Source organism: Nilaparvata lugens, chromosome 3, assembly GCF_014356525.2.
Source record: "Nilaparvata lugens isolate BPH chromosome 3, ASM1435652v1, whole genome shotgun sequence".
Classification (NCBI taxonomy): domain Eukaryota; kingdom Metazoa; phylum Arthropoda; class Insecta; order Hemiptera; family Delphacidae; genus Nilaparvata; species Nilaparvata lugens.
The window spans coordinates 69,207,176-69,220,778 of record NC_052506.1 but is presented as its reverse complement, the minus strand read 5'-3'; the positions used below and the strand labels follow the sequence as shown (position 1 = coordinate 69,220,778).

The following is a 13,603-nucleotide window of genomic DNA, read 5'->3' as shown; positions in this document are numbered from 1 at the left end:
TGGAGGTTTGCTACCTAACTTAGATTCTAGTGTTATCAAATTAATCGAAATCCACACCCTCATAATATGAAATTCGAATGTTTATGGGTACAAGAAAATATTTATTTTTGAATGTTTCCCTCTGACAAAATATTTTTATCAGCCAACGAAATAATTTAATGTGTTTTAAAATAAGTCCCGAAATTCTTCGGAAAGTTAGAATTGTTTCTTTCAATTTGATATAATGGAATTTTGCTTAACTGCCTCTACAAAAATTTTTATGTCTATTATATAATATTTTATACTCTCAAACGATTCGACCAGTACCCTTATATTCGTCTTTTTATGATCACGACTAGCTATATCATACATGTTATATTGACTATTAATATGCAATTTTCTGATGCTCATGAAAGGAATAATTTATTTTATAAAACCAAAAATGATAAGTTTGTCACTAAAATTGAATGTGGGAGTGCTTATTTTGTCCGATGATAGAGATTATTGATTGTTAGGAATTGGATTGAGTGCGAGATACCATTACCGCTTATCTATATAACAAAGCAATTTCCAAATGAATCAAAATTGATCTCAAATACAATTCAGCATTTATGCTGTCTATTTCTTCCATGCATCGACTTAGGTGTTATGGATTGGAATCCACATCTATCTCTTGTGATAAAACTATGTATGAGCCAATTCGTAATCTCAAAATAATTACAAAAACTTAATCCTCATAACAATATTAAAAATGGTTAATGGAGAGACTAATCATGGTGATTCAAAGAAGAAAACAGAGACTCTTTTCTTAAAACGGATAAATAGATGGAAAGTTATTCAAAAATTGAGTTCAAAAAAGAAAAATTTATCACATCTCGACATTTTAGAGAATGATCATCTATCATTGTGGACGTCCTATCCAGTTCATTATTTTATGAAGACTATAGGCATCACCCCAATGAATTGTCGAGGTGAAAATATTTCTATAAAATTCACCGTACCATATCTAATTTATTCTTGTTTATTACTATTAATTTATACAACTGTAACATTGCTTTTTATGTTAGATGACTCTTTTCGAATGCACTTTTTAACCGTTTTTCCATTGTTGACTTCTAGTCTTACTATATACTGGAATCTCATTCTCTCATTAGACGAATCAAGGAAATTGTGTCAGATCGCTGGTAAACTTTTTCAAATCAATAGAATGATGTGCGGCCGGCGATGTAGAAACCATTTTCCCAAAGGATCTACTTTCATTCTACTTGTAGCAGTTGTTCTTTCATCCATCATCTTCTACATCGATATTCCTTCAATTCCTGTGACTGTATACATTGTGTTTGTTAAAAGTCACTTGGCATTTGTTATCGTGCAACTGTATGAAATGCATCAGAAATTGAAATGTGGTTTTGAAGAAGTGAACAGGAACCTAGTGAGAATTGTTGACAGATATGATAGTCAAATATTCACTGTCAATTCCATTTTGCCTTTCGTGGAAGTCATTGGTAATACAGGTTAGTACTCAACTGAATGCATTCATCTCCTCTGCCCATTTCATAGACTAGATTTAAGTTTAAATTTAAGGTTCAAGTGACCTTAGCAAGTGTACAAATTCTAAACTTGAACCTTCGAATCATAACGATTTTTTGAATTTTGGAGAGTTTGTAGTCTCTGTCTCTAATGTTAGTATGATTGCTTGATATGATGAAATATGAATGATATATTTGATTAGAATATTATTAAGATTATTTCATTCCGTAAGAGTTTTTTCAACGTGAATAACTTTATATCAAAATGAAATAGTAAAATATATTTGTTCTCTAAAAACATATAATAAATTCACATTATTTAAACCCAATTTCGATTATACATCATCTATATTTGCTTCTTAAATATTGTTAAAGTACAGGTACTTTAACCATATTTAAGATAACCACATTATTTAAACCCGATTTCGGTTATACAACATCTATATTTGCTTCTTAAATATGGTTAAAGTACAGGTACTTAAATATCTAAAAACGATACAGGGTTGGTGAAGATTATGGAAACAGGCATAGCCAACTCTAATACACAAATCTAATGGTGACTATGAGAGGTGGCTATGAAACAGGTCAGTATTTCTTTTACAATATAGTTTCACAGGGAATTTTTCATTAGGGGTCCTATTCAAATAGAAAAACCTAATTTTATGTCACTTCAAACTTTTAGTCCGCCATTTAGAATTCAACTTCATTTTTTTTTTTAATTGGAAGGTGGTCATATGATACATTATTTCTATATAGAATTTTAAGAGGAATTGAGTGACGAAAACCTCACATCGATATCTCAAACCTTTTCAAGGATACTCACATTTAAATACCGTATCAAACAAAAATGAAGCAGGCTAAATGAGTAGGCTACATTAAAAATCCGACATCAAAATTATGTGTTGTTAAATTATGTCGAATCAATTGTGTTGTTAAATCAGTGTCAAATTATGTGAGTAGATGATAAGTGTCTACACTTGAAAAGTAAATTTTTTCAACTTAGATTTCTAATGTAGCCTACCTACTCATTCATTTCATTTTAATAATTGTTGAGAAATCATTGTTCATCAGTACACTGGAGATATAGGCCTATTTGTTTGGGAAATTTTAAATCTTGTATAAAAACGAGTTTTAGTGTGTACTGTATGTAGTTTTTTGTAAGTATTTTCGTGTATTCTGTACGGTATTCAATATGAATAAAGGATCGTTAATTAGTTACAATACTTTTTATAATTCTGTTTACATGGCAGGAAACAGGTTTAGTGGCAGTGCTGTAAAAGTTTCACACTGCACAACTTGTGGTGAATATTCCAGTTGCACTTTTATTATTTCCTGTTGAAAAACAAATGACTACGTATTTTTCAATACGTACCAGTAAATAAGTGAGTGTTAGCTCCATATTGGATTGCTAGTAACTGAAGAATGAATCATGGCAGCCGCATAAAACTCTTACAGCACTGCCACTAAACCTGGAAGGAAGACAGTTCAATGAAAATTTCAGCCTTTTCCTGCCATTTACAGAGTTTTAAAAGAATAATGTAACTTGATATTATGGAACGATCCTCGTAGTAAAGACGAGAGGTGAATTCAAATGATATATGAATGCAGTTTATTTAATCAATCATTTTCATTGTTGCAGATAACTACAATCATATTACTATACCGGTGCTAATTGATTTGCACTGGACATTGTGCAAAACTGTTACAACAGTTGGTGAGCTTCTTTGCTTCAAAGTTCTATTGGTTATGTTCAATTCATCCGCAAGAATGATAAGTGTTACTTTTTTCTTCATCGATTATTGGATGGACTCCGACGAAAAAGAGATAAATCTTGAAATCATTTGTCGTATAATTCGGAAAGTAGTCAAAATTACAACTTGTCTAATTGAAATTCTGCTCCCTATTGTGCCCTGTGTCTTAACAGCTAGAGAGGTAAGAAAGATTTATTTGCAAGTCTTGTTCTACTTCAAACTCATTCCATTCATGAATAGTATTATTATACTAATATTTCAATAAGTTTTACAACGACATAAATGTTCTGCAGTATCTACAAAAAGTTGATTATTGTTTCAATAATATATGATTTAATGGTGATGAGTCTCTTACGAGAGATATTTAACGTTTGAAGTGATAAACTGGACGTAATTAGGAAGCACTATTAAAACTATAAGATGTATAATAGTAAATTTTAAGTAAATTTGAATACGTCAATTCCGCACACATTGACAGAAACTCAACCCCTCGTCTTTTCAATATTTAATTTATGAGAATACTTTAAAAATACATGAATAAACTACGTACACTACCAGAACTCGTTTTTATATAAGTTTTTCATTTTTTAGGCAAAGAAAACTCCAGTTGTGATCAGTGAACTGATGAACAAGGATTTGCCAACCAAAATTAGAAAACAGGTTCGTAGGCCTATTTTGGTTAATAATGGTTTTAAAATTATGATTAGGTGGTAGCCTATAATTGAGAATTAGAGTTACAAGATGGTTGGGTACCTGGCCATGTAGGCCTAGGAGGTAATGAGCGTGCAGATGAGCTTGCTAAGCGGGGTTCTAGTATGCCATTCTTTGGCCCAGAGCCAGGCTGTGGCATAAGTAAAACAACTGCCTTCCACACAATAAGTAAATGGTCCAGGGACTTACATCACCAGCAATGGCAGTGTCACCCTGGTCAAGCACTTGGCAAAAGGCTGTTGGCAGACGCAGGCCCTCGCTTCACCAGCTGGCTGGTAGTAGAGTCTGGGTAGAGGTCAGGCCAAGCAGTTGATTGCCCTGATAACTGGACATGGCCACTTCAGGAAACATCTCAACACAATTGGACTCAGAAATGAAAGCCAGATGTGTAGGCTTTGTAATCAGTCTGAAGAGACTGCCAAGCATATCATACTGGATTGCGAAAGTCTTGGAACTAGAAGAAGGGCTCTATTTGGCTGCAAGCAACCAGGTGAGGAATGGGATGTTGATATAGGGAAAAAACTTCTGGATCTTGTAAAGGACACGGGAGTTGGTTTGCCTAACTAACATACTCTGGGACACACAATAAGCTTCGGTTGACGTGTGAGGTTCTTTGAATTCGTCCCTTCAAAACACAACATAATAAACTTTTCCGTCCATTCAAGATTGAAGACCATTTTGATATGTCTCGTGGAGTGAAATGACTCGCAGAAATGTGGCCTCACATCCGCAGTTTGTTAGTGTGACCTTTATTCTAAAAATAAAATAAAATCTGAGTAGTATGAATTTAACCTAGATTTTGAATGTGGTGTAGGCCTAGGCTACATTGAAATAGGAACAGTTGTGAGCATAAGTCCGTTTATTTCAATAATTGCATACAATGTAGGCCTACCAACAATATGGAATAAATAAAGAAATTAATAATATTTACAAGTAGTAGATGATGTTATTAGGTGTTGGAGTGGACTGTGGAGTGAACTTTCTACGTAGCTTTCGATAAATTTTTGTTAGTTTTATGCTACAAATATTCGTTATGTATAAGTTCTTATGATATTCTTCTTTTCACGTATTCTAAGCACAGCAAAGTGTGCAAGTGACAAAAACTTGTTGTGAGATAAAATTCAAAATATCACTATTGGCTGTGTGGTGAGTAGGCTATTGATGCTAATCATAAGCAATAATAACAGTTTAAAGTGAATCTCACGTGAGAACGATTTGCAATCATGTATTCGTCACTGCACCCACGACCCACCCACCTACCGTAGGCCTACACTGTTTTTAGGTACATTTGGTATTACATGATTCAGACCACATTGAATGATAATGTGAAAAGGAATTTTACTTCTTCCCTGTTTATCTTTCTTCAATTTCAGCTTGAGAGATCCATAAAACTATTGAAATTGCATAATGCTGAAACTTCAGTTAATGGATTATTGAAATTCGATCTATCAATTATGACTACGGTAACTATAACTTTCAATCTTTCATTAACTTTGTAAATGTCACACTATTTTTGTCAAAGTGTTGATGTGTGGCTGAAAGTACTACAATATCTTTGCAAAAGGAAAGAAAATCAATAAGTGTATGCTATTGTTGTCAATAATAATAGAGAGGATTTTAATATTTAGATCGAGTAATTCTGATTATTTTAACTTATTCAAACGAGTGATGTGTCTAAAAAGGAAATAGAAATGGGATGTTAAGTCTAAAAAGAGAATCGTGATTATGTATGTGATTACATTCACGTGCGATAATAAAACAGGGTGACTCAATTACCACGCAACCCACTTATAATAATTCTCGAAATTGAAGAAAATATGAGGAATTTATTTTCAAAAAATGAATTAATGTAATTCACCAGCAATACATTTATATTACTGTATGCAATAGATGCTGGAAATATTCCTCTTCTACGGACATCTTAACAAGTTTTTTTCCATTTTAATTCCTATCTAAATGGTTATTTGTTAATATCCTATGTATCTATAATGTGCCTATAATCATACGTTCTATTTGCAGATAGCTGGATTTGCCACCTCCTATCTGCTTATATTTGTACAGCACGAAGCTTCGCTGAAATCATTCGTGAATACCAATAAGAATGAAACTCAGAGCTAATTTCATTAAAATAGCAAATCAGTTTTATTAATACTGTACCCTAGAAAAGTGTTTAAATTTATTCAATACATACTTCAATCAGTGAATAAATTGACTTAATCCTTACGTTTGAAATGATTTAATTAATTTTTAAACAAGCAACTTCAAACTTTTAGATTTATAATATAAAAATGACATATGTCCAGCGCTTGTTATGTTTTTGGAAAATAGGGTAAAACTCTAGAACATGTCACTGAATATCAAATCCCATCATCATCGTTTCATTACTAGAGAAATTATAAATAAGAATTCTGAGCCCAGTATGTTAACATTAAATTATTATACCTATTGTCATACCACTAAAATCAAATAATAATAACGCATGGGAACAGAATATGGAAATAGTTTCAAAGATATCTGGATCAGTACAGTAGTAATGATTTTGTAGCATTACAATCATTGTTGTTATACAAATACAATCTCTAAAATTGATATTGATTGCTTTGAAGTCTTTCGAATCTATTGAACGCAAAATGACTTCTGAAAAGGCTCATCCTCCTCTCTGATTGGTTAGGTATTTATGGTGTGGGGTATAGACGCATATTAAAAACTACCCCAAACATAATAGTGGTAAGGAAATCTTTAGTTTCAGGTCAGAAAGCTTCACCTCCAGTTCAAAAAGAATCAACTTGCTTAAGTTTCCATATTTCTCTGTTATCTTTGAGAATGGGGTTTGAACAGTTGAATTATTCAGGTAAAAAAAATGGAAATGAAGCTCTTTTTGTGAAACGAGCAAACAGATGGAAAAGACCAAAATATCCAAATTCTAAGAGGATTAACAAAATCAAACTATCCAGAATTTTTGAAAATGATTATTTATATCTGCGGACGTCGTACCCAATGTTGGGTTTTCTTAAAATAATTGGAGTAGCACCTATCCAATTTCATAATGGGGAATTATTCATAGGGCATTCTTTTCGCTTCCTAGTCTATGTTAGCATTCTAGTAATCCTTTTCACTGCTATAGTTATTAATTTCATATTAATTGAAGTCAAATTTATGCATTTTCTAACTCTTATTCCATTTTGGATAGCAAGTCTAATTGTGTACTTGAATTTATTTTTTTCAACTCATGACGCGAAAAATATCTGCCTCATTTCTGGAAAACTCTCTCAAATCGCTGAAATTATGAGCTCGCAACGTTCTGGAGATTTCTTTTCGAAAGGGTCCATTTTAATTCTACTGGAAACAGTTGTACTATCATCCACGTTTTTCTACTGGGACTATCCTCATTTTCTTAAAACAGCAACCTTGGTGTTCATCAAATTTCATGTAGCTTTCATAATGATCCAACTCTATGAAATTAATTTGAAGCTAAAATCGGCGTTTGAGGACGTGAATAAAAACTTGGAAAAAGTGGTTGCCAGATATGAAAGTGATATATTTACTGTGAGGTCTTTTCTGCCTTTCATAGAGACTATTGGCTTTCCAGGTTAGTAACATCAAACCTACTGCATTCCAGTCTGAAAAAATAACTTATTTATTTATTTGTTGAAGTTTCAATCAAATCATCGTTGATAATACATGAATAATTATTATTCTGTGCGATATTAATAAATATCGTTGATGATATTTGAATAATTATCTTGCCGCACAGTATTAATCAGTATGTTTATATATAACGCAACAGTATTTATTGAAAATTGTGAACCGGTGGTAATACTCTTTCAGAAATGCTGATCTGAATGAAAATTTGAAAATATGGTTCAGACCTGAAATCCAAGCAGTACAGGTCTTTTGATATTTATTCATTTTAATAAAATTACATAAATCAGCATATAACTTGAACAATTAATATAAAACATTAACAATCAGTCTTCAACCCATTTTCGTTATAAACTTTATTGACTGTTCTATAAATTGTATTAGTGGCAAGTCGCAAATTGCGACGCGACGTGACACGACGCGTTAATATTTTAATGTTGACATGTGCTAGCTTCGTCTCAATTTGAGCATTATAATATGAATATGATCATAATATATTAACTCATCTATCAGACTCACGTCTTGTCACGTCTCAATATGCGGCTAGCCTTATGTCCTTGAGTGTTATTTTTCTCTGGACAATCATATCAATATCAAAAATCATATCAGTTTCTGCTATAACATCTAAAACGAGACATTCATGTTTGAGTAGTTACCAAGTTAATGCAATTTAAATTTAATTGTAGATTTTGCATTTCAAACTCTTATACATATTTTATGAAATACTAATAGAATGGTACTAATTATATAAATTACGGTATAAGTTCTAGTGTTCTTCCAAGCCTAACCCACTTTCAACTATTTTTCAGAAAGGAGAAACAAGCATCTCACCATACAAGTGCTGATTGATTTACACTGGTCACTGTGTAAAACTGTTGAAATATTTAGTGATTACCTTGGAATGAAGGTCTTGTTAGTGATGATCTACTCATGCGTTCGAATCATACATGTTCCTTATTTGATGATAATCTTTTGGATGGATTCAAAAGTTATAGGGAGGGAGGAAGTTTTCCTTACAGCTCGGAAAACTTTGACAGTCTTGATGTATATAATTGAAGTCCTTCTGCTTATTATTCCTTGCGTTCGAACATCAAGGGAGGTGAGAAACTAATATTTTCCAATGTTCTGTTAGTAGCCTAATTACTTTCACCAACAAACTAGACATACAATTGTTTCAAGTATATTTCTTAGAGAAATAAAATAATTTTTGAGTGAAGGTTATTATTATTCATAAGCAGTTTCAGGAGCAGTTTTAATTTGATTTGAAGTGGGATGAGATCCTTTCACGGTCTGATAGAGTAGCTCATCATATAATCAGTAATCCTCTCTATAATTGAATAGGTGTTTTCAACTGAACATCTCAATTTCAATACGGTATTGATCAAATTATTCTCTACAAGAAATTAAATTCCCTTCAAACTTACCTGTCAATATAATTTAGTATCTCAATTTTCCAGGCAAAGAGAACCTCAATTGTAGTCAGTCAATTACTGGACCGTAATTCGCCTACAAGTGTTAATATACAGGTTCGTGGATAAAATTTATTTATTTATTTCTATTGATTGCACACCAAGTTACCTGATACGGCCTACATATCCGATTTCATGCACAATAATAACTTACATTAAATGTATCTAACATTTGAGAAAATTTCCAACTCTATAGACCAAGAGATTTTACGGTACTTTTAACACGGCTCTCACTCGAAGACAGAGAGGCCCGATACTCTTTCCTTCACTAATTACTCCCACTACCTAACAACATTCTCCCGACTTTTTTTTCAACATCCAATTGTGCGCAGCATGCTTACTCCACTACTCCACTAAACTCTGCCCATGCTACTACAAACGGTGGAATGAGAAACTGGTTTTCCCTCTTCAAGTTAAAAGTAATATCCCTCGGACTATAGCTAGCCTCTTTTTGTGGACCAGAATATTGTTCTACCGGTATAGACAGTGTAGCTATGTGCTTATATGAGTAATGTAAGGTAATTATCTAATCAACTTTTACTTATCAAGTAAAATTGTACTGTTAAATATTCAAAATTGAAAAACAATTAATCCAAAATATGCTTTTAGAAAGGCGTACCGTTAACGGGACAACTAAACTCTTATTCTTTCATTCAAATCTGCTTCTCCTAATTATTATACATTACATAGTTTATTTGTCAATTTATTCAATTATCTATCGATAAATTCATTCATTTATACAATAATTATATTATCAAAATGATAGGGAGAGGAAAAATAAGGTAACCTTGTGCTATTTCTCTCCCAAATTTAGATAACACATATAGTTCAAAATAGGTTAAGTCTTGTAGTTCTTCAATTCACAAAATTTATTCATTATAATATTTTCATGATAAATATTGAATTTTTCTATACTACTCTGATATTCCATTAAATACTATATGATAATTTAAAAAAAATCCTTTTTCACAGCTTCAAAGATCCATCCAACTGTTAAGATTCCACAATGCGGATTTCACTGCTCGTGGGCTATTCAAATTTGACTTGTCACTTATCACATCGGTGAGTAAACTATGTATATTTTCCTGTAATATGTGATATATCATATTATTCAAACAATTATCGGCATGCAGTGATCCTGTACACAACCATAAATAATATTCTTAGAAAGATTGTTCAATTTGATAAGTTTTTTAGACATTACATTATGAAATAATTTTATTTTTTCAACATAGTTAGATATTATAATTATATACCGGTATTAGTTACTTGTAAGCTAACTGTTTTTAAATTATTGGATGATCTGACCTGGACAATACATGACTGACACTTTAATGTGAGTTGACTTCTCGTATTTTGCAAAGCTCTACGCTAATCTCGTTTCAAAAATTATCTTCCCAACACGCTTTCATGAAAGCACGCGATGTCGATAGAATTGAGTTTCCTACTAAAGAAGAATGAACAAAATGAATACCGTACTTATTCTATCATAATTTACATGCTAAATATTGATCAAATTATTTAAAATAACAAGTTAATAAATTAATGTGAAGCATTCAAAAACAATATTGATATACTGCTGGTTTGCCTATTCTCTATCCAGGCTTAATTGTATTACATAACTTGAATATTTATAAAATTCAACCTTATAGTTTTCAGGCCTGTATACTTATACGGTGAAGTAGAATATTACCTATCTTGCCTTCATAATATTATTGATTTTGAATTTTATTTCAGATAGCTGGACTTGCATCTACTTATCTTATCGTCTTTGTACAACACCAATATTCTAAAAAAATCTTCTGTGCTTCTAATAACAATAATGTGACACAAAATTGACAGTTATATTTGTAGTCATAATTACTGTTTATTCATTTTTGAGTTTACTATATGTTCGAGATAAAAATAAGTTCTTCATGACATCATTCTGCATTATTATTGTCTACCCCTGGAATGAATATAGGCCTAACTATCATTAGAATCCTAATAATTATACTACATTGATAGTGGTATTTGAATATAGCCTATATTGACAATTCGACCATTCATTTCGACAATTCGATTTTCTGTTTGATCTAAAGAACAGTAGGCCTCTAAGTGAGAAGTAGAAAGTTTTGTTCAATTATTCAACATTGTGCAACAAATTGAATGAGTTTAACAATGAAAATTTAATACTTTTAAGATTAATTTTCTCAAATAATAATAAAACATCATACTAGATCATTGTAGGTTATTTAGTTTTGTTTTTAATATTGTTAGACTAAAATCTTACAAAAATATACATAAAATGCATTAACAGAAACGCTAGACCATCTGAATATAGTGATTGATAATAATAGTTGATTGTGTGTTGTAGTATTTTCACTATTTTCCTCTGTTTGTAAAGAATAAGAGAAATGAATTTACTTAGAAATAGTAAAGCATTTTTGTCATTGTTATCATCAATTTGGTTTGATAACAGGGCTGATGTAATGACATCAGAATTGGTTTGGCAATATTATTGATTTCAGTCCATGATTGACGGCAAATATTGTAACAAATATAATAATGAGGCTTATTTTGTATCATATTTTTATAATTTATGAATAAAAACTGATTTATTGAAATAATTTGTTATATGTGAAATAATATTCATTTTCTAATTTATATTTTTGTCAAGTAAATTACTTGTAAAGCTGTTGTAGGCCTATTCGGTTTTAGGTGGAAAAATTATGCAAATTAGTTTTATTGAATGTGATCTTTAAAAATTATGGAATTAAATAATACTAGGCCTAAGTGTCGTTTGCACAGTGTCAGACTGCCAGTTGAAAGAAATCTCAAATTAAACTAGACTAAATCTATAATAAAGTCTTGTTTTTTTATTTGGTTCACTGATTTCAATTCAGTTTAGGCTTCTAATGTGCAAATGGCTTCAAGAATATTCAAGCTAAGTAACACTTCATATTACATTTATTAATTGTGGGTTCAGCCTGTTGTCCTATCACAATCATTATTGTGTATTATGATGTGGGCCTGTTAATAAACAAAAAAAATATTTCTGAACGTAAAGTATTGTGGTGACATTCAATATTCTTTCGTTATGGAACGAATTGTTTTTGCTTGATGGACTGTGATGAAAGTTTTGAAGAAATATTATTTATTTATTTTAAACGCTTCCCTCCGTCAACTTAATAGGTTTGATAAATTTCCAAAAAAATCAAAATAATAAAAGTTCAAAATGTTGACTACATTTTTATGAAACTACTGAAATTTTGTAACAAATTACACTCTTAAGGTCTCTTTACACATCTTAGCTACTCTACGCTGAAATACGACCTATCTCCCAATGTTAAATCCAAGCTAAGAATCTGTTCCGTTCACATGAGCGTAGCGTAGCTTTCAATCATAGAGAAAAGAATATTAATCTATTTTCGTATAAAAGGTATTATTTTGTCTCTGCTTTCAATATTGGGAGATAGGACGGCTAAGTCTTCCGAAGACGTATTTTTTCTGCTATGTGTGGAGAGACCCTTACCACAGAATTCAGCAGTTTATAGAAGGTATGAACTGCATTATAGAAGTTTTCTCTGCCCTTACTATTACTTCATTCCACTCAACTTCAAAAGAATATCCACCATATTAAATTGATCATGTTACATTTCACATTAAAACATGTCTAAAACAAGGATTTGTAAATTTTTACAACCCTCCCACAAAAGCTACCAAAATCGGTATTTATCAACTTGCACTGACTGGCACCTGCTTTCAAAGTGAAATCGCATTTATTTTAAACAATTGACAATCCTTATTTTCGATTTCTTAGAAATATTGATTTTCTATAGCATTTTCAACTGCATTATATATGAGGCAAACAATTATTGTTCTCATAATGCAACTACTAGTTGCAACATAATTGCAACTCATAATGTAAGCGAACTAAATATCGGATGTAAAATGTTTTTATAAAAAATATAGTGTTATCCCATTCCATTACTTCCAGTAAAATAAATTCATTTTGCAGGATTCTGCAAGATCTAATTTTATGCAGTCTTGAATTTACGAAATTATATTTATTAGATTAGGTTAATTGGGGAAGACAAAATGGGATAAAATCCGAAACACCAGAATAAGAGAGGAAGTTGGAAGATGTAAGTGAGAGGATTGAAATGAGGCAGCTTGAAATAATGATATGGACATGTACAGCGGATGGATGACAGTAGAAAAGCGAAACAATTTGTGAACGTGAGAGTGCAGGGAAGGAGAACTGTAGGATGACAGAGGTACTCAGGACATGAGGACAGAATTGAGGAGATTGGGAGGAGAAGAGGGAAGACTGTTCCGGAGATGAGAACGATGGCGATGGGCAGACGGGTATGGAAGAACTGGGTCGAGGCTACCCCAACGCTGTAAAGGCATAGAGGGGAGAGAAAAAGAAGACGAAGATTAGGTTAGATTAAATAATAACAAGTTTCATGGATCATTATTTTTTATATAAATCAAATTACAATAAATATCACAATTGAGCCTGACTCAGAAAACTTAC

General features: G+C 31.8%; 1 protein-coding gene across 4 annotated transcripts; it reads left to right on the top strand.

Annotated features, from left to right (window-relative positions):
* Positions 1 to 434: 434 nt before the first annotated feature.
* Positions 435 to 12,523, top strand: LOC111052135 (putative gustatory receptor 28b). 4 transcript variants are annotated; one of them, XM_039424420.1, is made up of 8 exons: positions 435 to 1,493; positions 3,148 to 3,440; positions 3,851 to 3,919; positions 5,344 to 5,433; positions 5,990 to 8,711; positions 9,070 to 9,138; positions 10,054 to 10,143; positions 10,819 to 12,522. In XM_039424420.1, the coding sequence occupies exons 1-5, from the start codon at positions 731 to 733 to the stop codon at positions 6,086 to 6,088; spliced, it is 1,314 nt and encodes a 437-aa protein (XP_039280354.1). In that variant the 5' UTR covers positions 435 to 730; the 3' UTR covers positions 6,089 to 8,711; positions 9,070 to 9,138; positions 10,054 to 10,143; positions 10,819 to 12,522. The 4 variants fall into 4 exon arrangements, with proteins under 4 accessions (XP_039280354.1, XP_039280353.1, XP_039280351.1 ...); XM_039424419.1 differs by lacking the exon at positions 435 to 1,493 and having other exon boundaries at positions 3,307 to 3,919; positions 5,344 to 7,559; positions 8,422 to 8,711; positions 10,819 to 12,523; XM_039424417.1 differs by lacking the exon at positions 435 to 1,493 and having other exon boundaries at positions 3,307 to 3,919; positions 4,152 to 7,559; positions 8,422 to 8,711; positions 10,819 to 12,523.
* Positions 12,524 to 13,603: the final 1,080 nt, after the last annotated feature.